This window comes from Hypanus sabinus, chromosome 23 (assembly GCF_030144855.1).
Source record: "Hypanus sabinus isolate sHypSab1 chromosome 23, sHypSab1.hap1, whole genome shotgun sequence".
In the NCBI taxonomy this organism is placed as follows: Eukaryota; Metazoa; Chordata; class Chondrichthyes; order Myliobatiformes; family Dasyatidae; genus Hypanus; species Hypanus sabinus.
Window position 1 is genome coordinate 42,451,743 of NC_082728.1, and position 25,658 is coordinate 42,477,400.

The following is a 25,658-nucleotide window of genomic DNA, read 5'->3' on the forward strand; positions in this document are numbered from 1 at the left end:
GATTCTCATTCACTACTCACTGATATGCTAGTCTGACCAGATTAATATTCTACTATTATGCTCCACAACAACTACTGATGTCCTCCCCAATTTATCAAGATCCTATTGATCTCATTCCGCATAAGCAGCTGTCACCCTGACGTCAGTTCCCAATGGCTGCTGTGTACAGATTCCCTGATGTTCTTCACAGGCCTCGTGCACTGCTGAATGTGTAGCAAGGTGCCAAGCAAGGTGTTTGTTGGTTTACCAAGAACCATTTGTATCATTCATTTCTTTTCTTTTAATTAGTTTTTTATGCATTTTCTACATCACTACAGACAAAAAAAAAACCCAAATCAAAATGAAGAAAATTAATAGTGCAAAAATAAACATACAATAATACTATAATACAAAAAAGTTAATTGAGAAAGCACCCAAATTGAAGACATGTAAAATTAGTATCCTCCCCAAACCCCACAACAAAAAAAAACTCCAGACCAACCACAACACAATATAGAGAATATAAATCAGGACATTCAAACCCCCAAAACTGTAAATACACTTAAAAACAGAAGATAATAATGCCTACTACCAAAAAAAAGAGCTGAAAGCAAGGGACCAAAAAAAATCTTAGTTAAGAGGAAGTTTATGAAAGTACTCAATAAAAGGTTCCCAGACCTTATGGAACTTTATATCCGAATTAAGAACTGAATAATGAATTTTTTCAAGGTCTAAGCAGGACATAATATCGTTAAGCCATTGAGCATGCGTGGGTGGGGTAACATCACTCCATCTATGGAGGATTAAATGTCTAGCCAGGAGAGAAGCAAAAGATAATATTCAACACTTAGTCGAGCTCAAACGTAAATCCGTCTCACCCAAAAAACCAAACAAAGCAATTAAAGGGTTAGGTTCTAAGTGGTGGTTCAGAATATAAGATAAAGTTATGAAGACATCTTTCCAAAATTTCTCCAAGCTAGGACAGAACCAGTACTTATGAATAAGAGAGGCCTCGCCCCTTTTGCATTTATCACAAAGAGGACTAAAATCGAGATAGTTTAGATTTAGACATATGGGCTCTATGAACAATCTTAAACTGTAAAAGGCAATGGCGAGCACAAAGAGAGGTTGAATTAACCGATTTGAGAATCGAGTCCCAAGTATCATCAGATAAAGAGATATTTAAATCATACTCCCAAGCCATTCTAATTTTATCCACAGGGGCACACCGTAAGAATGCTAATTTATCACGAATAAATGATATTAAACCTTTACCCAGTGGATTAATAGAAAGAAATAAATCCATAACATTTTTCTGAGGCATTTCAGGGAAGTTAGGAATTAAAGGATTAATAAAGTGTCTAATTTGGAGATGTCTAAAAAAATGAGCATTAGGCAGATTGAACTTAGCAGAGAGTTGTTGAAAAGATGCAAAGTGATTATCAATAAAAAGATCTTCAAAATGTCTAATGCCCTTCCTATACCAATCATGGACTGTTGAATCATACATAGTAGGTTAAAAAAAAGGTGATTATGTAAGATAGGACCAGAAAAGGAAAAACCATAGAAACCATAAAATTTCCTAAACTGAGCCCATATTCGCAAAGTGTGCCTAACAAGAGATTAACAATTAATCTAGACAAACTACTAGGGAGTACAGAGCCAAGAATTGCAGAAATAGATAAATCTTTAGTGGAACTCAACTCCATTGCCACCCAATTAGGGCACTCGGGTTGGCCATGGAAAAAAGACCCATTCATTTCTTGAGACCAAAATTTAACCTGCTCTAGCTAACAGCTTGCATTAATGTGGTTTAAGTTTATGATAATGTATTTATTTATCCATTTGGGAGCACTGCAGCTACTACAATACAATTAAAATATTCAGCCATGAAGCAGTTTTGTGTATTATTTTTAAGAAACAAAACGATTAGGAAATTAGAAAAATCATCTCCAAAGGGATTTACAGACACATAATTTGGTAGAAAATGTATGAGGCCAGTTTCACTAACAGCTAGCATTACTTATGAGAAAAAGTTTGTTACTAAGCTGTCATCAGAATAAAGGAACAGTGCCATGATGAGTCAACAAATCACAAACAAGGGAAAATCTGCAGCTTCTGGAAATCCAAACAACACACACACAATGCTGGAGGACCCTTCCTGCTGAAGGGCCTCGGCTCAAAACATCAACTATGCTCTTTTCCTTAGATACTGCCTGGCCTGCTGAGCTCCTCCAGCATTTTGAGTGTGTTGCTGTGATGAGTCAAATCTATTCCAGTAAGAAGAACCACAATAACTTCTGAAAGTGAATGAGAAAACACTATTTATCTGTTAGACACACAGATCAACTAACAGATCCTGAGAAGTAAAAGATAGTCTTGCTGGAGCTTACAAAAAACTAAAGTGAACCAACTTTAGAGCATTTTAAATGAGTCTAGTTAAGTTAATCAAAGATCAACAACAGAAAGAAAGGACAAGTGACAGAATTAATGTCAAGCATTGCACTATTAAACACTATCATACTAATACTAATAAGTTATTTTTAAATGATTTTTATTTCTCTTTACAGATGAACTTTGGGCAGATGGAGAACTATATGCCTCATAAGGAGAATTAGAACAATATTTGAAATTAGTTTACAGGCTTGGGTATCAAATGCAAATACTGAAAAGCAACCCACACACAATTTGCTTTTGTTTGTTATATTCTAGATAAAGTATCTCATCTCATTCTTCTTCATAAAATGGAACAAAACTGGGGAAAAAGTAGCTGATTTCAAGTAATGACTTGAATAGTCACACTATTTCTATATAATTCTATATAACTGTATACATAAATAGTTGATTTTTCTTCATAAAACAAATGGATTACAAACCGGAAACTTTACAGAAAATAAGCACAATCTAAAAATAACAGGATGTATTTAACTCTGAGTGAGATCTGCTTCTAAAATGTACTTAGAGATGATACAGCTAAAAAGATATTCATGAGCTGTAAGCAGAGCCAAAGATTACTTGGTGGGCTGTAGCATAGGTGGCCGTAAGCATCTGGGGGCCCATTTCAAGAGTTAATGTGGGGCCCTACCCCAACTTCCCAAAAAAAAGAAAGAGAAAAAAGCGAATATTCAAGTTGGTTTGCATCAATAATGGTATCATTTCAGACTTAAATATTGATGCAGTATATGCACTTTCAGCATAATGGACAGACAGCTCAACATAATCCAAATAATTCTCTTAATTAAAAACTGAAACAATGACATTTTTTGCATTTGAGTGAGAAGCCTTGACATCAGCAACTAGTCTGCACTGAATGGCACTATGTGTTGGGTATCAGCTGACATAAGAACAGCTTAAACAATTTCCCTCTAATTAAATTAATAACAAAAGCAATGTCATATTTAATGAAAATTCACACTTTATTTATTAAATGAACAGTGTCTGAAAGTTAACTACTGGAAGTTTACAACAAACTGCGTCGCGAGCTCTTTCAGCACCACGGACAGCTCACATAAGGCTTGGAGAGTGAACAGGAGGAGAGTGAGAGACAGAGGGGACGCAAGCGGGAGAGAGAAAAACACCACCTAATCACCTATACACATTTTGAGTGGAATACGTGGTTTATTTTATTATCTTAATTATAAACTTTATTTCTGCTAAAAATGTGTTAAAAACTTACCACTAGAACTTCACCACCCTCCTGCGCTTGAGTGCTGAGAATGCTTTAATGAGCTCATCTTTGTCTAGTACTCTTGTTATTTCATGCTCAATTGATATCTGCGCAAGAGCTGACAGACACTCCTGGTGCATGCTTGTCCTCAGACATGTTTTGATGAGCTTTAACCTCGAAAAACTTCTCTCCCCACTCACTACAGTCACAGGCACTGTCAGCATGAGTCTTAGAGCAATGGTGATGTTAGGATACAGTTCAACCAGATTGTTGCTGTAAATGTAGCTCAGAACCTGCAGGCCAGTGGTTTCTTTTGCAGGCATGGCACTGAAAGCAGCTGACACCTCGCGCGAAAGGTCCTCAGCATCCACATCACCAAGTGTTCTCTCCATGTTTACGCAGCTGTCTTTCAGTGTGCGACTTTGGGTGGCTTTTTTCATTTTCTCTCTTCCATAAATGAAGCCAAACAGACTGTAAAATGACGCCATCAGCTTGAAGCGCTCAGTAATGCCTGTGATGGCAGAGTCCACTAGTGGAAGGAAAACTTCTCTCTTGTACCGTTCCTCGGGTGCCACTGGCAGGGAAGGTTCTGCACGTTGGGACTCGTACTGGAACTGGCGTTTTGGTTTTCTGATTCGTGCGGTAGGAAAGACCGTTGGCATTCCTACCTCTTCAGTTATGCCTCTGGCATCTGCTCAGGCAGATGAAAGGCCGTTCTCTCCGTATTCCTTGAGAAATTTCAGAACGTATTCCACCTCGCGCTGTAGCACATCGATTCCCTCTTGTGGGCTCTGGAGCTGCTTGCTGACACGATTCACCTCGTGTAAAACGTTGTACCAGATGATAACAGTCAGCAGGAATTTCCATGACATGATCTCCTGTTCTAGGCCTCTGACTGAAGATGTGGTTTCACTGTCACCTTTCAGTGTGGCATGTTCAATCGGTGACAGGAGCACATTGCCAACATCGGGAATCTGGTAGCGCAGGACTTTCACACTTCCCACGCGGCACTCCCATTGTGTGATGGATATGGCCTTGAGGGTCATCTGTGGCATGTTCTCCTTGAAAAGCTCCCATTTCTGTGTCGATGAGCTGAATAGTGTGTATAGACGTTGCAGCACCCCAAAGAAGGTCACAGACTCCACAGTTGACTTTGCAGCATCGACAATGACTAGATTTAGGCTGTGGCTGGTGCATGGCATGAACAGTGTTTCTTTGTTAATATCTAGCAACCTCTTCTGCACCCCACTATTTTTCCCCTGCATATTGCTCTCGTTATCATCTGCTTGCCCCTTGCATTTTGAGATAGCTAATCCTAACTTCTCCATATGCGTTAAGAAAATGTTGGTTAGGCCTGCACCTGTTGTGTCAAGCACTGGTAGGAAACCAACAAAATGCTCACTAACAGTAGCTCTGACATTTACTTGGCATGTGACAATGCGCAGTGTCACAGAGAGCTGCTCCATGTGTGCAGCATCAGTGGTGCAGTCTATTATCACCTAGTAGTAACATGATTGTTCTACTCTCTCTGTTATTGCTTCCAGTGTCTTGTCTCCAATAAGTGTGAATAACTGATTTTGTATGGTTTTCCCCTTGTAGTGGTCAGTAGTCTCTTTTCGTCTGCTCGTCTGACATGTTCGCTCATCACTGGGTCGAACTCGGCAAGCAGCTCCACCAGACCTAGAAAGTTCCCGTTATTTGGTTCATGTAGGGTGGAATTGTGGCCACGGAAAGCAAGGTTTCATTCTGCAAGGTAACAGACTATGGCAATGAACCTCTTCATGACATCATTCCAGTGTTTTTTTTCTAGCATTTGCATTTCTTGGTACGTGCTGTCAATGGCACTGTGCATTCTTAAGTGTGTTTCCAGCTCGTGCTAGCTATCCATGTTGGCACGGTGTGCATTTGACTTCTCATGATCCTGGAGTGTGAGAGTGAGTCGCTCCCACACTCTGAAACCTCCACAAGTGAGACTGTGATTTCGCTTGCCAAATAGGGTACAGCAGAAACAGAAGATTGAATCAGATTACTCTGAGTACACTAACCATGACCTACGAATGGTTTCTCCAGTTTTCATCTTCATACGATATCTGTCCTTGGTAAAACAACGGCATGATAGGCTCTGTGGAAAGTTAATGTCCTCTAACTGAACGGGACCTCTTCTAACAACATCAATCCGGTCACTGGTAATATGCGTTGGCCAATGTGCTGGATCGGTCTCTGTGAATATTAGTGGGGTTTTCTCTCTGTCTGGTGTGCTGGTGGCAGCATCTCCCTCACCTGTAGGACTGTTATCATGCTGTGGTGCTTGTTCATCAAACAAAGTTTGGCCATCATTATCACCATCTGTTTGAGTGGAATTGTTCTTCTCATTTTCATTGCTCTGATGATCAACATCTTCTGTACCGCTTAAACTGTCACTTGGCACTGCAACCCCATGCTGTGACAATAGTGCAGCAGCAACTGCAGTCGGCGGGCCTTTTACAGATGCTGGACCAAAGAAAGATGTAACCTTTGGGAGACTATTTAGACATTTGGTTTTGTTGTCTAATGTTTTCCGTTTTTCAGCACTGCTAGGATAGGAGCGTTTCATTTTCCTCTCATTGAAAAGTAGCCTTCTGAGCTAGGAGCAATGTTTACAGTATTTTCTCAGCTGTCAGTCAGCGAGTGCCCACTGGTAGCTCGGCTGACCACCAGGAGAATATTTTGGCATCTGGGAGCTGTGCATTAAATTTTTGCAGTTGGGGGCCCCTGGGAGGGCAGGGCCCATTTCAGTTGTAACGAGTGAAACATAGCTAAGTCCGCCTATGGACTGTAGCACACTGAGTCAATGGTGTATGAATCTAATTTTTGAAACACGTGTTAAAAATTAACATTATACCAAATTTGGTCAATAGGAAGCTGACAGGAATTAAGATCAATGCAGTTTTTGACAGCACCTAATGACGTCATTCACAACATAAATCAGTGGAGAGTAATATGGATACATTATTAAATCAATATTTCTTCTGTGTTTCCTGTGCAGTGAATTTGCTTAGCTTCTGCCATTTACTGAACATTTCTCCAACACATATTTAATAAATCTGTACTCTCCTCAAATTGTACAGATCTCTTGTGGATCAGTTGGAAAATTAGAGAACTGAAGGAAGATCATAGATACCCCTGTTTATAGTGGCAACTGTGGATCCACAGAATATCTGTTGTAAATTAAATTTACCCTGTCTACTTTTAAATGTGATAGAACAGATATCAAAAGAGTTTAAAAAAAGCCAAATCACTTAATTAGATAAATCCCAGAGAATCAGTATTGCTTAATATATCCAAATAGCGGTAATGTGTAACATACCTGTAAAATGACCCAGTGGCCCTCTTTGGCTGCCAGGTCAAGAGCTTGCTCAGCTACCACTTCCTGACCCTGTCCAAGTGAGACATTGTGGAAGTTTCTGTTGTCAAATGTAAAACCCAGCTTTTTGCCTGCAGTTGAAAAACAAAATGAGAAAGAACACTTCATCCTTTGTTAGTATGATCTAATCCTATCACACAAAAGTGATGATTCAGCTGTGTGTCCATCACTATATTGAATACAGTCTATTATGCTTCCCTGCATTTTAATTGAATATGCATACAGAAAGCAAGAAGGCAATATATTTTATTAAATTTTCAGATGTATTAAATTTTTATCTAATAATTTTTACACAATTTTGACAGGCCATTCAAAGTTGCCACTAGCTAAATCATATATTGATAAACTCATTTTTATAAAAATGTAATATTTATGTTCTCAGTTAAACCAGCAACATTAGGAGTCAGTGTTTGTGTACATGAATTGAAATATTGCAATTAATCTTTGCCAGGCTGTAGTTTTATCATTGGGTTCTGTGCTTTAAATACTATCTTTTTTGTGTACCTTTCCTTCAAAAAAGGCAATGTGATAGCTCCTCAATTAGAATATTAGTGTGGACAACATCTTCTAAAACAAACTGTGGCTAACCTAAATAAATGCAAAATCTTGACATGACTCACAATTGAGTCACAAATCTATGTTTCACAACCATAGGAACTGCACTACTTGTCCTTTCACACCATCCCAGGAAACAAAAGTTCTATCCAGTTGAAGGAGTGATTTGTTTGCACTGCCAATCTAGTCTACTGCACTGTGTGTTTACAACGTAGGCCTCTCTACATTTGAGAAACCAAATAGAAACGGGTGATCACCTCGAGGAACACCTTTGTTCAGGCCATGGGGCGACCCTGAGCTTCCAATTGGCCACAACATAATTCACCATCCCTTTTCCACCATGACCATTTGGTGGCCCCCTGCACTGTTCAAACAAGGTTCAAAGCAAGCTGGAAGGACAATACACCTTCCATCTGGGTACACGTAGTCTTCTAAATTCAGTTATAAATTCTTCAAAGTTGGAAAACTCACTCTTTCTTTTCATCCAAACTAGTCATTACTGCTTATCATATTCACTCTAATTTTCTTTTTCTATTTGTATTGTTTGGGCTGCTGGGCATAACCACTCCCTTACTATTAAAACTCCTTGCACATACAAAGAAACATAATCTGATCCTTATACTTCTACTGATACATTAAATCATTTAGTCTCACGCAATCAGTGATGTGTCCTTTGTTCTACCCATCCTTCCATAAAATCCATCAATAAAACCTAACCTTTTTTTTTACTGGTGATGAAGGCCCAGACTTACAGTCGCAACTGATTCTGCCTACACCATTGATAGTGTCCAGCATTTTCAATTTTAATTTCAACATTTCACTCATTAATTTGAACACATGGAGCAATGAGATTTACAACTGCTGTCACCTGCTTGGACTGTTTCAACACTACATGACATGACATAATGGATGATCGTAATTATTATTGATCATACACTGGTCAATTGCTAAATGATTATTTAAAGCTGTCATTGTCAGTTATGAGCAGTTGTTCCATCTTAACTTCAGTTTTAACTCTTGAGGAACTGGTAATGCAGGTGGACAGGATGGTGGAGAGATTTGGAATGCCTGTCTTCATTAGTGGGAGCACTGAGCTCAAGTAGTTGTACAGTTGCAACTCCCCATGTTACAGTTGTAGAAGAAGTTGGTGAGACCACACTGGGAGTATTGCATGTGTGCAGTTTTGGTGACCTAATTAGCAGAAACATGTTATATACTGGAAAGGACGCAGAAAAGATTCACAAGGATGTTACCAGGACCAGAAAGGAAACCTGGGCTTTTCGTTGCTTGGAGTGTAGGAGGTTGAGAAGTGAGCCTATTTAGGTATATAAAACCATGAGGGGAGTGGATAAGGTGAATGGCTACACTTTCTTTACTTTCGATAGGGGGGGTCTAAAACTAGAGCGTATAGGTAAATGGTGAGAGGAAAATGGTTTAAAGGGCAAACAAGGTGCAATGTTTCTTTTACATATAGGGTAGTTGGCCTATGGAACCAGTGGCCAGAGGAAGTGGTGTGTGTGGGTAAAACTGCATAGATGTGCATTGGTCAGCACTGTCAAATTGGGCCAAATGGCCTGCTTCTGCAGTGTGACTCTGAAGATACATGAAATATTACCGTGTCTTTCTACATCCTTGAGCGGATCAACACCAGGAGAAAGGATAAAAAACATCGGTATGGCCGGTCCAGATTCCTCGAAGGATGTTGCAAAATCCAGTGACCTCCCCACGACATACTTGCTGCCCAATTTTTCTTCAACAAAATCACTGAGGAGATAAAGACAGGTTTTTATTACTGTATTAACAACATGCACTGACTTTGAAGTTTGTCAGCAATAAAAAATGAATTTGCACCTGCCAAACATTCACCACTGAAGCTATTGATCTATCAGTGTGCAGAATGTAGATGGCCTATATTCAAAGCTCATTTCATGTGCTTGCACGGATTTGAGAATGTACTAATTCTTCACGGAGAAACACAATGAGGAAGTGCACTCTGATGTAAAACGATGCTTTCCTGCTTTCTGAGGGTGCCTTCATCATGGATAAAGATCAGGTACCAGATGCACATTACTAGCAGAAGGAAAGTTCAGGTATTTCCTTTGGATTTCTAATGAATCAATCTATCAGTCACCATACATTCAATGAGATTTTCCTGATTATGCCTGTTAGCAGGTAAACAGCCAATACTGGTGTATCTATAAAATCCTTCAATTTCACTGAGGGGATACCCAACTAACATCAGACCAACATCCCCAGCACCGAGGCACAGTTACTCCCCAGTACCTACATTGTGCTGGCTATGACATTCAGATGCTTGATGATTCCCGTAAAAAGGCATTCTATTCCAATATTGATCACGAGTGCAGATTACCCGCTGGAAAGAGTACAAAGGTTGAAGAATATGCTCAGATCATCAGTGAGGAAAGGTAAAATTTTCAACAGTTCTTGCAAACCTCTAGTTTACGAGGTGCATCAAGAGGACAAAGCATTGAGAATCTTGAGGTCATGTATCGGGGCATTGAGTGGTCTTACATAAGAGGTAGAAGGAGCACAGCACCACACAGTGTATCCATCTGCCCACTCTATCAACAACCTCTTGAGACATCTGTAGAAGAATCTGCAGTCCCAAAGTAGCCTGATCAATCATCTCAGCACTCAGAAAAGCTGAGTGGAATTATGTTATATTTGGCCCAAGGCCCTGCATCAGAAGGTATAGTATATTGCTTTCTCAAACCTATAACTGATACTGACCATTGCAATTTACCTTCTCTGCAAATGGACCTCACCCTTGTGCTTAGACATCATCTCTAGAATCAGATCTCCTCAGCACCAGATTCCTCCTAAATCATCTCCCCAATGTTCAGCTCATTATACCTACCCCGCTCTTTCCTCAAAGTCAGACTAACTTACTTTACAAAGTTGGATCTATCCCACCACACTGTAAATGTGGCTCAGTGTCAAAGACTATCCACCCAATGGTAGGTCAACCTCCCAGAATGGTTGGGCTTGGCTGGGAAATGGGAATCAAAAAAATACAAGGGAACGTCATGTTACTCAGAATCCTCGCCCGGACCAACACTGCCACTTAATCTTCCTGTTATTATTGGTACCATTTTCTCTTTTATAAAGCAAATGTAGAACAGAAGGTTAAATTTATTATCAGGTCAAAATGGATCAATTCCATCAAAGTGACCCGGTAAGTGTTTGCTAGTTCAAAATTCAGTAATACACAGCTCAATAGTAGTACAAATGCACAGCTATCAGATCACTATGAAGATTTTTGAGTCTACAACATCCTGAACCATTAACAAGTAATTATTGAAAATAGTTACTTCTCTCCAACCATTAACAGTTACTTCTCTCCAACCATTTGGTTGTTGAACCAACATGAATAATCCAAATCACCACCTCGGTATAGCAACACTGTTATTTGTTATTTTGCACATTAACGTTGTGTTCTTTCTTGTCAATACTTTGTACACCTTAGGTTTCTCTTGAGAATGCTGCTTATATGATGTTATGTCATTGCAGGCTTTTTTTATTGTACCTGTGCATACGACAATATTGTAAACTCAACATTAATTGTAACAATGAAAGAACCTCTTGTTCTTACCGGACTGCATAGGTCATTCGGTCAGGACGTAGTGCCCTCATCATACACAACTGCTGTAAAGTTGTTTTGCTTTTCCACTCCTGTGGAAACTTCTCTTTCTCTGGACATTCACACTCCACAAACTTCTTCCATCGTTTCGCAGAGCCTTCAATATCACGGTCAAGGTTTCGAAACTCCTCCATAGAAGCTAGAGCCTAATAATGTTAAAAAAAATGTGTATGAAAGATTTATTTTCACTTCCTTTGAATTTGCCAGCCCACACACAATTCAAATTCTGTTTCTTCATTATGTTGACACTAACCGATACCCATCCACCGTTCTCTTGCCAGGAATAAACATCTTTGCAACATAATTCCAAACTGTTGTTACATTCTTACTTAACACACATTTTGAAATTACTGCCATTATATCTACATTAGATGCACCCATTAAAGAAAATTTGACAGAAAGATCTCTGAATCCAGCCATGGAAGGAAGTGGAAGAGAAAACCTGTTCTGAATATGATCATGTATCACATTTATCTCCACAACACAATCCTTGTTGATATTTTAGTGCATGACAATTATTCAAACTACTGTCAGTTACTAAATGATTAACTTCATTTTACACCACCACATGCAATCTCTGCCACCTAGCAGAACAATAAAGTACCTGCATAGGACAATGCTTCAATAAAAGGAGCACCCATCACCAGACTCTTGGGAAGTGCCACCTTCTCACAGCTAGGAGGTACAGAAATCTTAAGTCCCACACCACCAGACTAAAAAATAGCTATTTCTCTTCAGACATTCAGTTCTTGAACCAACCTGCACAACCCTAATTAGTACCTTGATATAACTACACGCTTTCCACTTGCATGATAAGGAAATTCATTTTCTTTTTTGTTTTTAAATTGTATTTGCCTTCTGTACAATTCTTGTATAATTTATGTTTATGATTTTATTCTGAATGTTATGCCTGTAGTATTAAGAGGCTGTGATGCTGCTGCAAGCAAGCTTTCTATTACACATGTGCATGCAGTAAATGTACTTGTGCATATGACAATAAACTAGACTTGACTTGAGAGCAGGTGCACAGGAAAAGAGGGCAGCTGTAAGTTTTCATCCAAGTCAAAGAATAAATCTGTTTCTTCATCATCACTGGGTCAAAATCCTATTCCCCTCCCAAAAAAAAATACCATCTAATGGCAGCTTCAATAATTTATAAGCTGTAATGTTTCAGAAGGTGGATCACCACCACTACCTCTGAGGTAATTAACATTGCACTGTAAATGGTGGAACTTATTGACTTTTGGAAAAATCTATGTGATGTTCTTGAAAAAACCTTGGTTTCATATATTTAAAGCTGAAAAAAAATCAGAAAAGCAATTGCTATCCTTGGATCTTATTAAAAAGCTAGCAAAGTAAAGAATTTTAAGAGATAATACAAATACAGTGGTTTTAGATAGTTATGAATGTAATTTAAGACCAGAAGACATAGGAGCAGAATTAGGCTATTTAGCCCATTGCATCCACTCCATCATTTGATCATAGGTGATTAATTTTTCCACTCATCATGGTTCCCTGCCTTCTCCACATACCCTTTGATGCCCTTAGTGAGGAAGAACCTATCTAATTCCACTTTAAATATGCCCAGTGACTTAGCCTTCATAGCCATCTGTGGCAGTGAATTTCACAGATTTACTACTCTCTAGCTAAAGAAAACCTTTCTCATTTGTGTTCTAAAGAGACATCCTTTTATTATGAGGCACTGTCTTCTGGTATTAGAGTCTCCCATGACTGGAAACATCCCCTGCACATCCATTCTATCTTGGCCTTTCAACATTCAGTACATTTGAATGAGATGCTCTACCCCATTCTTCTAAACTCCAGCAATTACAGGCCTAGAATCATCAAACATTCATTATATTTTACCTCTTTTATTAGATCATGAGACCACAGAAATATGAGCAGAATTCAGCCATGAAGCCCATCAAGGCTATTCCATTATTCAATCGTGGCTGATGTATTATCCTCTCAACTCCATTCTCTTGCCTTCTCTCCATAACCTTTGACACCCCGACTAATCAAGAATTTATCAACCACCACTTTAAATATACCCAATGACTTGGCCTCCACAATCATCTGTGGCAACAAATTCCTGGCTAAAGAAATGTCTCCTCATCTCTGTTTTAAAGGGGTGTCCTTCTATTCTGAGGCTGTCCCCTCTGGTCCTAGACTCTCCCACTAGAGGAAAAATCCTCTCCATATTCACTCTGTCTGGATCTTTCAATATTCGATGGGTTTCAATAAGATGCCCCCCTAATTCTTTTAAACTTCAGCAAGTACAGCTTCAGGGTTATCAAATGCTTCTTCTATGAAAACCCTTTCAGTCCTGGGATCATTATTGATATCCTCTTTTGGACCCTATCCTGTGGTAGCACATTCTTTCTTAGACAAAGTATCCAAAACTGCTCATGTTTGGTCCGACCAATGGCTTATAAAGCCTCAGCATTATATCCTTGCCTTTATACTCTAGTCTTTTTGAAATGAATGCTAACATTGTAATTGTCTTTCTTATCACTGATTCAACCTGCAAGTTAACCTTTAGGGAATCTGGCATGATGATTTCCAAGTCCTTTTGCACCTCTGATTCCTAAATTTTCTCCCTATTTAGAAAATAGTTTACAACTTTATTCCATCTACCAAAGTGCATGACCATCCATCTCCCTACACTGTATTTGATCTGCCACTTCTTTGTCTATTCTCTTAATGTGTCCAAGTCCTTCCATAGACTCTCTGCTTCCACAACACCACCTGAACCTCCGCCTAGCTTTGTATTGTCCACAAACCTGGTAACAAAGCCACCCAAATTACTGATATTATTGCTGGGATCATCCTCCTTAACCTTCTCTGGATCCTCTCTAATGTCAACACATCTTTTCTTGGGTATAGGGCCCAAAACAGTTCAAAATTTGGCTAAAAGTGTAGCTGATTTTGGGTACTTGCACAATAATGATTTAACATGCAAAAGAAAAACTGAAATGAAGAGCTGGGAATTACTTAAATTGCTTCAAGAGGCAGAGCCACCTTTCTCAACACAACCTGCTTCCACAGCCATGTAATGACAACTAACAATTATGCTTTACTGGTTTCTTGCACAACAGTCCTTCTAACAGCCTCAGAATCTAATACACCTTCCTGGATCACCAATATGTTCGATCACTGGTTTGGCTTATTAAGATCATAATCAAGAAGCAGCGACCTGTTGCAAGAAACTGACGATTTCAGATGTGCTACAAGTTCAATAGTTTGAAAAATTGGCTGCAATTGCTGTTTAGATATTAAAGACAGATAAAATAATCTATACTAGGGGTTCCTAACTTTTTTTATGCCATGGACCAACACCATTAAGCAAGGGGTCTGTGGACCCCAGGTTGGGAACCTCTGATCTACACCTTAAAAGGGCATCCAGTGCTCTTGCAGGATAACCAGAAAATTAGGGGCAAGTGGCTGGCAAACAGGCTGATGAAAGTGTTTCTTCTATTTAGGTAGGTGAAATAGGAAAAAAGACCTTTGTGTTAAGAGTTTTGAAGTCAGTTAATCAAATCCACAGCGTATGTATTATTGACTATGGCTGATATATTTAGTCTAGTGAGTGTATGCTCCTAGGCTGATTTACTTTGGTGTAGTTTCTCCAACTTCTAACCCTCAGGGAAATTTGGCAAAATCAATATACATTAACAACAGGAAGAATTATTATCTTGTGCTTGACTGAAGAAATAAGGATTAATATTTAAAACACTGAAATACAATTGGGGCTATTCATTCCAAACTTTAAATCTCCTTTTATTGAGAATAAATAGAATAAAGAAAAACATTTAGCAGAGTCTTATTTCAGTAAAATATCCACCTATATCTTAAAGGAACCAAGAATATCCCAAATATCTGCTCACCTACAATGACTGGGCTGTGTTGTCTATAGATGTTTATAGGTCCAGAAGCATACTGCTCTATCCTAGTGTCATAACAAGTACAGAAACATGTTTGCTCTATGCCTTTTATCATCTTTATTTCTAACCAGTGATTCTCAGCCTGCTCAGCTATTGGACATGGATTGAACTGGATCTGAGCGCTCTCTAGTAAAAGATGTCTTTGAAAACCTGTACGTACTAGTATATTTATTTACTAAAATGATTCCAACAATGTGGGACTTCAGTAACATGGACGGATTGGAGAAGATGGGGCTAGATCTCCTCAGACAAAAGAAGATTTAAGGAATTATTAAATCCAGAATTAAGCAAATTATAAGCAGATGAGTAGATACTGTTTAAAAACTTTTGAAGATAAAATCTAATTCAGCAACATCATTTTCATTCTTTAGTATATTAAAGATGGTGGCTATTTCATTATCTAACATAAACTTGACTAAAATGTAAGCACAAGTCTAAATGTCTTTGGGTACCAAGGATCAAAAGGCATGGGTGCTGCCTGACCTATAACACACAGTCATAGAGTCATAGAGCTACACAGCACAGAAACAGGCTCTTCAGCCCAACATGCCCTACCAGAGCAACTTCCCTGCTAGTCTCTCTCCTCCACATGTTTCCAAATAGCTCTTAAATTTTACGTATCTCACCCACCATCTTACAGCTCATTCCAGGTACTCTGTGTAAATTCATTATCTCTCGACTGCCTTTTAAAATTTCTCCACTCTTACTTCGTATCTGTGTTGTCTAGTTTTGGACTTCCCAACCCTAGGGAAAGGACTATGACCTCCCACCTTATCCATACCCCTCATGATTGCATAGACATCTATGAGGCTGCCCCTCATTTTCTTGCATTCCAGGGAATAAAGATCCAACCTGGTCAATCTATCCCTGTATCTCGGGCCCTCTAGTCCAGGCAGTGCCTTGGAAAATCTCTTCTGCACCCTCTCCAGCTTGGCAATGTCTTTCCTATAACAGGGCAACCAAAACCGTACATAGTTATCCAAGTACAGACTCACCAATGACTTATATAACTGGAATATAATGTTCCAACTCCTAAACAGATGCCCTGACTGATGTAGTCCAGTATGCTAAATGCCTTCTTCACCATTCTGTCAACTTGCATGACTGCTTTGAGAACTGCACACTTGTACTCCCAGGGCCTGCTGTTCCACAACATTTGTCAGTGCCCTGCCATTCACTGTATAGGTCCTACCGTAGTGTGAGTGTCCGAAATGCACCATCTCACATTTATCTCAGTTGAAATCCATTTGTCCATCTCCTGCACTTATTAAGATCTCTTTGCAATTAATTGTAACCTGTTGCACTATCAACTACACCCCTCATTTAATATCATCAACAAGCTTGCTAATTGTGCCACATCCAAATTATTTGCATACATAATGAATAACAGAGTTCTCAACACTGACCACTGGGGCACCCCACTATTCACAGGCTTCAAGTCAGAGAACCAACCTTCAACCATCTGGTTCCTATCACTGAGCCCACTTCCACCTCACTAGCTCCCTCTGAATCCCATGTGAACTAACCTGCCTGAATAGTGGACCTAGTCAAAGGCCAACATTCACTCCACTACCTTCATCTATCCCCTTAAAACTGCAAACATTTGTCAGACATGAACTCTGCGGACTACTCCTGTCAGGCCTTAACTATCCAAGTCTTGTCCCTCAGAATAGTCTGCAGTAACTTCCCTACTACTGAAGCCAGGTTTGTAGGTCTGTGGTTCCCTGGCCAGCCCTTGCTACCCATCTCCAACTTGTGCCCAAGGTTGATCTAAGGCCATAGGATGTAGCAGGCACTGTGCACATCTAGACAGAGGAATGTGCAGCACACACGTGCGAATAAATTGGGCCAGGGAGTAGTGCTCTGTCTTATTGATAGAGGTTGGAACTGCAGTAGGTTTTTTGCGCATCTGCCCAGATGTTTGAGTTTCCAGTCTATATGGTTTTTTATCCACTCTTCCACTGAATCAGCACTTTTAGCAGAAGGGACTGCAGGGCGCCTGCGACCCCGAGGGATTCCCAAATGCCAGGTGGAACCTGATAGTGATGTCAGGAATGTCTAACTTCAGCCCAAGCGAATTCAGTAAATGTCAGCCCGCCAAGAGACTTCCAGCCACCTACTGCTTCTCAGAATGAAGGGGAGGTGGGCTGCAGAATTCCTGCTAGTTTGGTGAAGTCGCAGTTCCATTTATAGTCCGGGCTGATTATCTCCCTGCCTGTCCACTGTCCAATTGAGCACATGTGACACGTTTGTCTTACAGTCCATGTGAAAAAAACACCCACAGAGCTTCCAGCCTGTATTTGAGAACATGGATTTCTTTTTTTTTGTACAAAAATTGTATGAATGTTCAACCTGTCAACTTCAATGAGGATATTCACTGAGATGGTAAGATTCCATAGCTTTATTCCATTGCTTTTAGTTTGTCAGAGGAAATGGTAAATGTTACTATCCACAAAAGGATTTAATGAGTATTGATTACAAGATACATGAGCACAGTTCGGTCATATGGCCCATCGAATCTGCTCTGCCACTTCATCATGGTTGATCCAATCTCAGCCCTAATCTTCTGCCTTCTCTCCAATATCCCTTCACATCCTGACCAATGTATCATCCTCTGCCTTAAATATACATAAAGATTTGGCCTCCACAGCTGCCTGTGGCAATGAATTTCATAGATCCACCACTCTCTGGCTAAAGAATTTCCTCCTCATCTCCATTCTAGAAGGGTGCTCCCTTATTCTGAAGCTGTGCCCTCTGGTCTTAGACTCTCCCATCATAAGAAACATCCTCTCCACATCCACTCTGTCAAGGTCTTTCACCATTTGATGGGTTTCAATTAGGTCACCCCTCATTGTTCCAAATTCTAGTGAATATAGGCCCAGAGCCATCAAACACTCTTCATATGACAAACATGAGGAAATCTGCAGATGCTGGAAATTCAAACAACACACAAAAATGCTCGTGGAACACAGCAGGCCAGGCAACATCCATAAGGAGAAGCACTGTCGACGTTTCGGGCCGAGACCTTTCGTTAGGACTAACTGAAGGGAAAGATAGTAAGAGATTTGAAAGTTGAGGGGGGAGGGGGAAATGCAAAATGATAGGAGAAGACCAGAGGGGGTGGGATGAAGCTAAGAGCTGGGAAGGTGATTGGCGAAAGTGACACAGAGCTGGAGAAGGGAAAGGATCATGGGATGGGAGGCCTCGGGAGAAAGAAAGGGGGAGGGGGAAGCATTAGAGGGAGATGGAGAACAGAGAGTGATGGGCAGAGAGAGTAAAAAACAAACAACTAAATATGTCAAGGATGGGGTAAGAAGGGGAGGAGGGGCATTAATGGAAGTTAGAGAAGTCAATGTTCATGCCATCAGGTTGGAGGCTACCCAGCCAGTGTATGGCTTCATCTTGACAGTAGAGGAGGCCATGGATAGACATATCAGAATGGGAATGGGACATGGAATTAAAATGTGTGGCCACTCGGAGATGCTGCTTTCTCTGGCGGACCGAGCGTAGGTGTTCAGCAAAACGGTCTCCCAGTCTGCATTGGGTCTCACCTCTAAAAGACCACACCAGGAGCACCAGACACAGTATACCACACCAGCCGACTCACAGGTGAAGTGTTGCCTCACATGGAAGGACTGTCTGGGGCCCTGAATGTTGGTAAGGGGACAAGCCATTCAATCCTGGAATCATTTTTGTGAACCTCCTTTGAACCATCGCCAGTTTCAGAATGCTCAAAGCTGCTCACAATACTCCAAGGGAGGCTTCTCCAGTGCTTTATAAAGTATTGACATTACACCCTTGATTTTATATTCTAGTCCAATTATTAAACAGGGCTGATGCTTTTGGATATGTGAGTGGAATCCGAAATGTGTGCACATGCGCACACACACTAAAACAGCCTCTTCTCAGATTCGTTACTGATTTAATATAATGTTTGTTATATTACTTAGAGTGTAAGTAGCATAGTGTTAAGTGCAATGCTTTCAGTTCCCTCTGCTGTCTGGAAGGAGTTTGCATATTCTCCCCATGTCCATGTGGGTTTACTCCGAGTGCTCTGGTTTCCTCCCACATTCCAAATATGTAAGAGTTAGGGTCGGTAAGTATGCTATGTTGTGACTGGAACAACAAACTTGCACTCAACATCAGTAAAACTAATGGACTGATTGTGGGCTTCAGGATTGGGAAGTTGAGGGAATACTCATCAGTACTCAACGAGAGATCAACTGTGGAAAGAGTGAAAAGTTTCAAGTTCCTGGGTGTCAACTTCACTGAAGATCTATCTTGCGTACAATATATTGATGCAATTACAAAGAAGACATGACAGTGGCTATATTTTATAAGGGGTTTGAGGAGATTTGGTATGTCTCCAAAAACTCCAGCATATTTCTACAGATGTACCACAGAAAACATTCTAACTGGTTGTTGTCTAGTATGGAGGGGCCACTGCACAGGATCAAAAAAATCTGCAGAACGCTGCAAACTTAGCCAGATCCATTATGGGTGCTAGCCTCCCCAGTATCATGGACATTTTCAAAAGGTATTGCCTCAAAAAAGGAAACATCCATCATTAAGGAGCCATGTATTTGGACTACTGAGATTGGACTGGCTTTATGTAAGAACAATCTGGCCCAGCCCCAATTTACTGACCTCTTTCTTATCAAGTACTTATCTGGCTCCCTTTGGAACATCTGAATCTGCCTTTTACCCTTAGCAATGTATTTCAGACCCTAGCCACTCACTGCATTAAAAAAAAATATTTTCCTCAAGTCACTTTTACCAATCACCTTCATAAAGAAAACCTTCAAAATAGGAGCAGGAACAGACTATTCCACCTTGCAACATGTTTAAGTCTGCTCTTCCACCTCAAACTCCATTGACCTGCACTATCCACTTTTCCTTTGATTTTAAATATTGAGGAATCAATTGACCTCAGCTCCGAATGCAATCAATGACTGAACATACACAGCTCTCAGGAGTAGAGAATTACAAGTTTCTTCTACTGTTTTCTACTCTTCCTACAATGCAGCCTGAACGGTTGAGTATTTCCTACATTTTCTGTGTTTGTAGATGACTTCCAACATTTGCATTTTTATTGGTTCTCTCTTCAAAGATTTTGCATGCATTAACAAGATTACCTCTAATTCATCTGAAATCTAGTGAATGGCAGCACAGCTAATTCAATCTCTGATTATATGACAGATCTGTCATCCAAAGAACCAGCTAAATGAATCTTCACTGCATTCTTTCCACAGCAACTATATCAAAATTGACCAAAATCATAAACAATATTAAGGTGCAGTTTCACTAAGGTTCCATAAAATTCTGTCAAGGCATCTATGCTCATTTTGTCTGATCCTCTAACGATAAAGAGAATGACCACAGTCCTTGCCTGATTCATCTACAAGTTTGAAATATCTTTGTCTGTTAGAGGTGCATCCTACTTTGTTCTGAACCCCAGCTTTTCCAGTCCATGATTTCTGGAATAATTTGAGTACAGAGCTTCTGCACCTTATTCAAAACTTTAACATCTTTATTTGAATAAGCTGGGAATGGTTTCTATGAGTGGGCACAAAAATCTAGCAGTGGCCAAAACAATGTTGTCCATTAATTATTCAATTTTTCATTCATTGCTCAGGCAAAATATTATACAATTCCTCCTTATACCATAAGACCATAAGAGCAGAATTAGGCCATTTGGCCCATCAAGTCTGCTCCACCATTTCATCATGGGTGATCCAAATTTCCTCTCAGCCCCAATCTCTGCCTTCTCTCCGAATCTCTTCATGCTCTGATCAATCAAGAATCTATCAACCTCTGCCTTATATATACATACAAACTTGGCATCCACAAGAGCTCCACAGATTCACCACTCTCTAGTTAAAGAAATTCCTCCTCATCTCCATTCCAAAAGGGCAGCCCTCTATTCTGAGGCTGGATCCTCTGGTCTTAGACTCTCCCATAATAGGAAACATCCTCTCCACATCCACACTAATGCCTTTCACCATTTGATAGGTTTCAATGAAGTCATGCCTCATTCTTCTGACTTTCAGGGATTACAGGCCCAGAGCCATCAAACACTCTTCAAATGACAAGCTATTCAATCAAGGAATTATTTTCATGAACCTCCTTTGAATCATCACCAGTTTCAGAATGTTCCTTCAAAGATAAGGGGCCCATACCTGCTCACAATACTTCAAGTGAAGCCTCACCAGTGGTTTATAAAGTTTCAACATTACATTCTTGCTTTTATAGTCTAGAAATAAATGCTAACATTGCCACCACAGACTCAACATGCAAATTAACCTTTAGGGAATCCTGAGCAAGGACTTTGCACCTCTGCTTTTTTTTTTAATTTTCTCTTCATTTAGAAAATAGTCAACTCTTTCATTTTTTCAACCCAAGTAAATGACCATGCACTTCACAATACTGTATTCCATCTGGCATTTCTTTGCTCATTCTCCTAATCTGTCTACATTCTTTTGTAGATTCTCTATTTCCTAAGAACTACCTGCCCATCCACCTAGTTTCATAACATCTGCAAAGTTATCAATAAAGCCATCAATTCCATCATCCACATCATTGACATATAATGTAAAAAGAATCGGTCCCAACAGAAATCCATGTGGAACAACACTAGTTACCAGCTGCCTGCCAGAAAAGGCTCACTTTATTCCACTCTTTGCCTCTTGCCAATCAGCCACTGATCTATCCATGTTAGAATCTTTCCTGTAATACCATAGGCTCATAGCTTGTTAAGCAGCTTCATGTGTGGCAACTTCTCAAAGGCCTTCTGAAAATCCAAGTACACAACATCAATCAATTCTCCTTTGTATATCCTGCTTGGCATTTTTTCAAAGAGTTCCAATGAATTTGTCAGGCATGATTTTCCCTTGAGGAAACCATGGTGACTATGGCCTATTTTAGCAAGTGTCTCCGTACCCTGAGATATTATCCTTGATAACCATCTCCAACATCTTCCTAACCACTGACGTCAGACTAACAGGCCTATAGTTTCCTTTCATCTGCCTCGTTCCCTTCTTGAAGTGTGGAGTGACATTTGCAATTTACCAGTCTTTTGGAACCATTCCAGACTCCAGTGATTCTTGAAAGATCATTACCAATGCCTCCATGATGCCTTTAGCCACCTCTTTCGGAACACTGGGGTGTAGGCCATCCGGCCCATGTGACTTACCTACCTTCAGGCTTTTCCATTTCCCAAGAACCTTCTTTCTATTTATGGTAACTCCACATACTTCACGCCCCTGACACTTGGAACTTCCACCATACTGCTGGTATCCTCCACAGGGAAGACTGATGTAAAATACTTATTTGGTTCATCTGCCATTTTGTTGCCTCCCATTACTACTACTCCAGCACAATTTTCCAGCAGTCCCATATCCACTCTCATCTCTCTTTTACACTTTATTTATCTGAAGAAACATTTGAAATCATCTTTAATACTCTTGGCTAGCTTACTTCCGTTTTCCATCTTTACATTCTTAATGACTTTATTAGTGGCCTTCTGTTGGTTTTTAAAAAACTCCAAATCCTCTAACTTCCTACTAATTCTTGCTCCATTATATGCCCTTTGTTTGGCTTTTCTTCTGGCTTTGGCTTCTCTTGCTAGTTCCAGTTGTGTCATATTTCCTTTAGACTACTTCTTTCTTTTTGGGAAGAATATCTCCTGACTTCCGAATTGCTTCCAGAAATTCCAGCCACTATCACTCTGCTGTCATCCTGCCAGTTTTCTTTCCAATCAATTCTGTTCAACTCCTCTCTCATGACTCTGTAATTCCCTTTACTCCACTGTAATACTGATACGTCTGACTTTAGCTTCTTCTTCTCTAATTTCAGGATGAATTTGATCATATTATGATGACTTGCCCCTTAGGGTTCTTTTACCTTAAGGGCAGATTTATACTTGTTCGTGGCATCTGCACCATAGGTATTGCGTACCCTACACTGTAGGGTGACCAGCTCCTCTCCAGAAAAGTTACTCACGCATCACAGCGATGCAGACCGCAACAACTGTGATTGGTCCGTTTGGTAGCATTGCATTTCCTCCTACGCATTTCTGGTTGCTTTTCCTCCGCCATTTCTGTAGGCTGTGCGAACACTGATGCAAAATAGATGAACCAAATCGTCAAATCTACCTGCCGACATGCGAAAATGTTTGAAATGCATTACCTCGTCCATGTCTCTCAGGAAGAAACACAACACAATGGCAGAGAAACACCACTGCCAGCTAGCGTTTTGGCACATGCCAATGCATGCTTGATGTGGCGTACAGCGAGGCAGAAGTGAAAATCAGGGCTACGGCAAAGGCTGCGGCGTAGCCCGTACGCACAAGTATAAATCAGCCTTAAGCTGACTGGAGTGTGAATTCAACTGCTAGACTGTTGAGTAACCAATCTGTGGAATCTGTATATGTTACTATAGATATCTCATGATATGCTATTTTCAGGAAAAGGCTGATGTTGGACGAAACTATCAACTGCCCCCTCTTCTCACAATCATAGTCAAAAAAAATTTGTATTCACAATGCATAGTCTGTTGCTCAACAGCATTTTCCATTTATCTTTTCAGAGAAGCATGAATTATTCTGCTCTCTAATCACCAGCACTAGATAAATGCGGAGTGTAGCATTAGTATGGGCATAGTGTTTACAACAAGCTTGAAGGTGGAAGGGGCTGAGTGGAGGATTCAGTGTTTTGACATCAAGATTGGACACTTGAAGCCTCCACCATTGACTGACCTGGACACAGCAGCCAGACTGTATGTGAGAACCAAGAAAGGACAAAAATACATGCCTAATATCTCAACAATCCACCTGCACAAACATTCATCTATGAACATGTGGGTACATTAATAAGAAAGACATCCTGTAGTATTTCTACAGACAGCCTCAAGTTCATGCTGTGTACTAGATAGTACAATCTTAATGTTAAATGTATTAGATTCAAAACTGAACTCCCGGTGCGAAACTGAATGTCGATAACGTCTTTTGTACCAAAAGTGGAAGCAGAAATGTATTCTACTATTGCTGGAATATTATGTCACTGCACATTCCTCAGTCTATCATCATCTTTGTGCACAGCAACCAATCTGGGTTTTATGGAGTTTGTTGAAGAGCGTTTAAAAGCAGTTGCAGAAAGAACAGAAAATGTGGAACAAATCTGGTAAGGTGTACAAAATTATGAGGGGTTTTTGTGAGCTGTGACTCCATAACCATGTGTGGACCTTATTCGGTTCACAGATTATCAGAGGTCATTGTGTTCAATGGGTGTATTTTCCTATATTTCCCTACAAAAAAAAATCAGTTTTGCTTTATGCATAATTATAAAAGTATCTTTGAAAAACAAATAAATATAGAAAGCTTAGTTAGTAACTTCTCAATACTTTCATTCAGCCTATGGTGTTGTTCGTTAGTTGGAAAATTGAGTTCAAAAGCCATGAAGTAATGGTCCAACTTCAAAAGTCTTATTAGATCACACTTGGAGTATTGTGCTTTGTTCTGGTCACTTCATTATACGATGGAGATGGAAGCTTGAGAGAGGGTATAGAGGAGATTTACTAAGATGTTGCTTGGATTGGAGAATACATCTTATGAGAAAAGGTTGAGAAAGCCAGTGCTTTTGTCTTTTGGAGCGAAGGAGGATTGAGGGTGGCATGATAGAGGTGCACAGGGTTATGAAAGGTACAGAGTGACAGCCAGTGCCTTTTTTCCTAAGACAGCAATGGTCAATACCAGAGGACATTCATTTAAGGTGGGGAGAGGAAAAATTAGATGAAATATCAGAGATTTTTTTTTTACAGTGGTAGGTGCCTGGAATGCACAGCTGGGGTGGTGGGGGAGGCTAATGCGATATAGATATTTAAGAGACTTTTGGATAGCCACATGGTTGTAAAAAAAGAGTTGGATATGGGCAGTGTGGGAGGGAGGGGTTATATTGATCGTGAAGTAGGTTTATATAGGTTGGTTCAGAATTGTGGGATGAAGGGCCCATACTCCACTGTTTAATTTAATTTTTTCTTGTGATTACGGCTTATGTGACACTGTGTGCCTGTGATGCAGCTGGAAGTAAATTTTTCATTGCACCTGTGCATACATTTACTTTTGTATATGATAATAAACTCAACTTTGACAAAACACTGGAACTTGTAAAGCTCGTAGTTCTACTTCACTGATCTTTGGCCTACTACACCACCATCCGTCCCCTAAACTTCACAATGCCTATGAAGATGCCTGACAACATGTTCCTTTAATTCCCCCAATTTGAAAGATTCCAACATCATCAAAGTCACTCTTTAAATCTGTGAATTTCTCCATCTCTCTTAAAGGCTCTTCTGATCTTTTTGACTAAATTGTGGTTATTTGCTCAACTATGTCCCTGCATTTTGGAAAAAAAAATTATGTAAAGAAAGCTCCTAAGGCAGGGATTCCTAACC

The 25,658-nt window shown here is 40.0% G+C and overlaps 1 protein-coding gene across 3 annotated transcripts in view; it reads right to left on the reverse strand.

Annotated features, from left to right (window-relative positions):
- Positions 1-25,658, reverse strand: part of dnah9 (dynein, axonemal, heavy chain 9) — a 527,557-nt gene that overhangs the window by 119,757 nt on the left and 382,142 nt on the right. For all 3 annotated transcript variants that reach the window (XM_059948782.1, XM_059948781.1, XM_059948783.1), the window contains 3 exons: positions 11,218-11,411; positions 9,220-9,368; positions 6,993-7,120 (listed from right to left, as the gene is read on the reverse strand). In XM_059948782.1, coding sequence (XP_059804765.1) covers positions 6,993-7,120; positions 9,220-9,368; positions 11,218-11,411 — 471 coding nt within the window. The remainder of the gene's footprint in view (positions 1-6,992; positions 7,121-9,219; positions 9,369-11,217; positions 11,412-25,658) is intronic.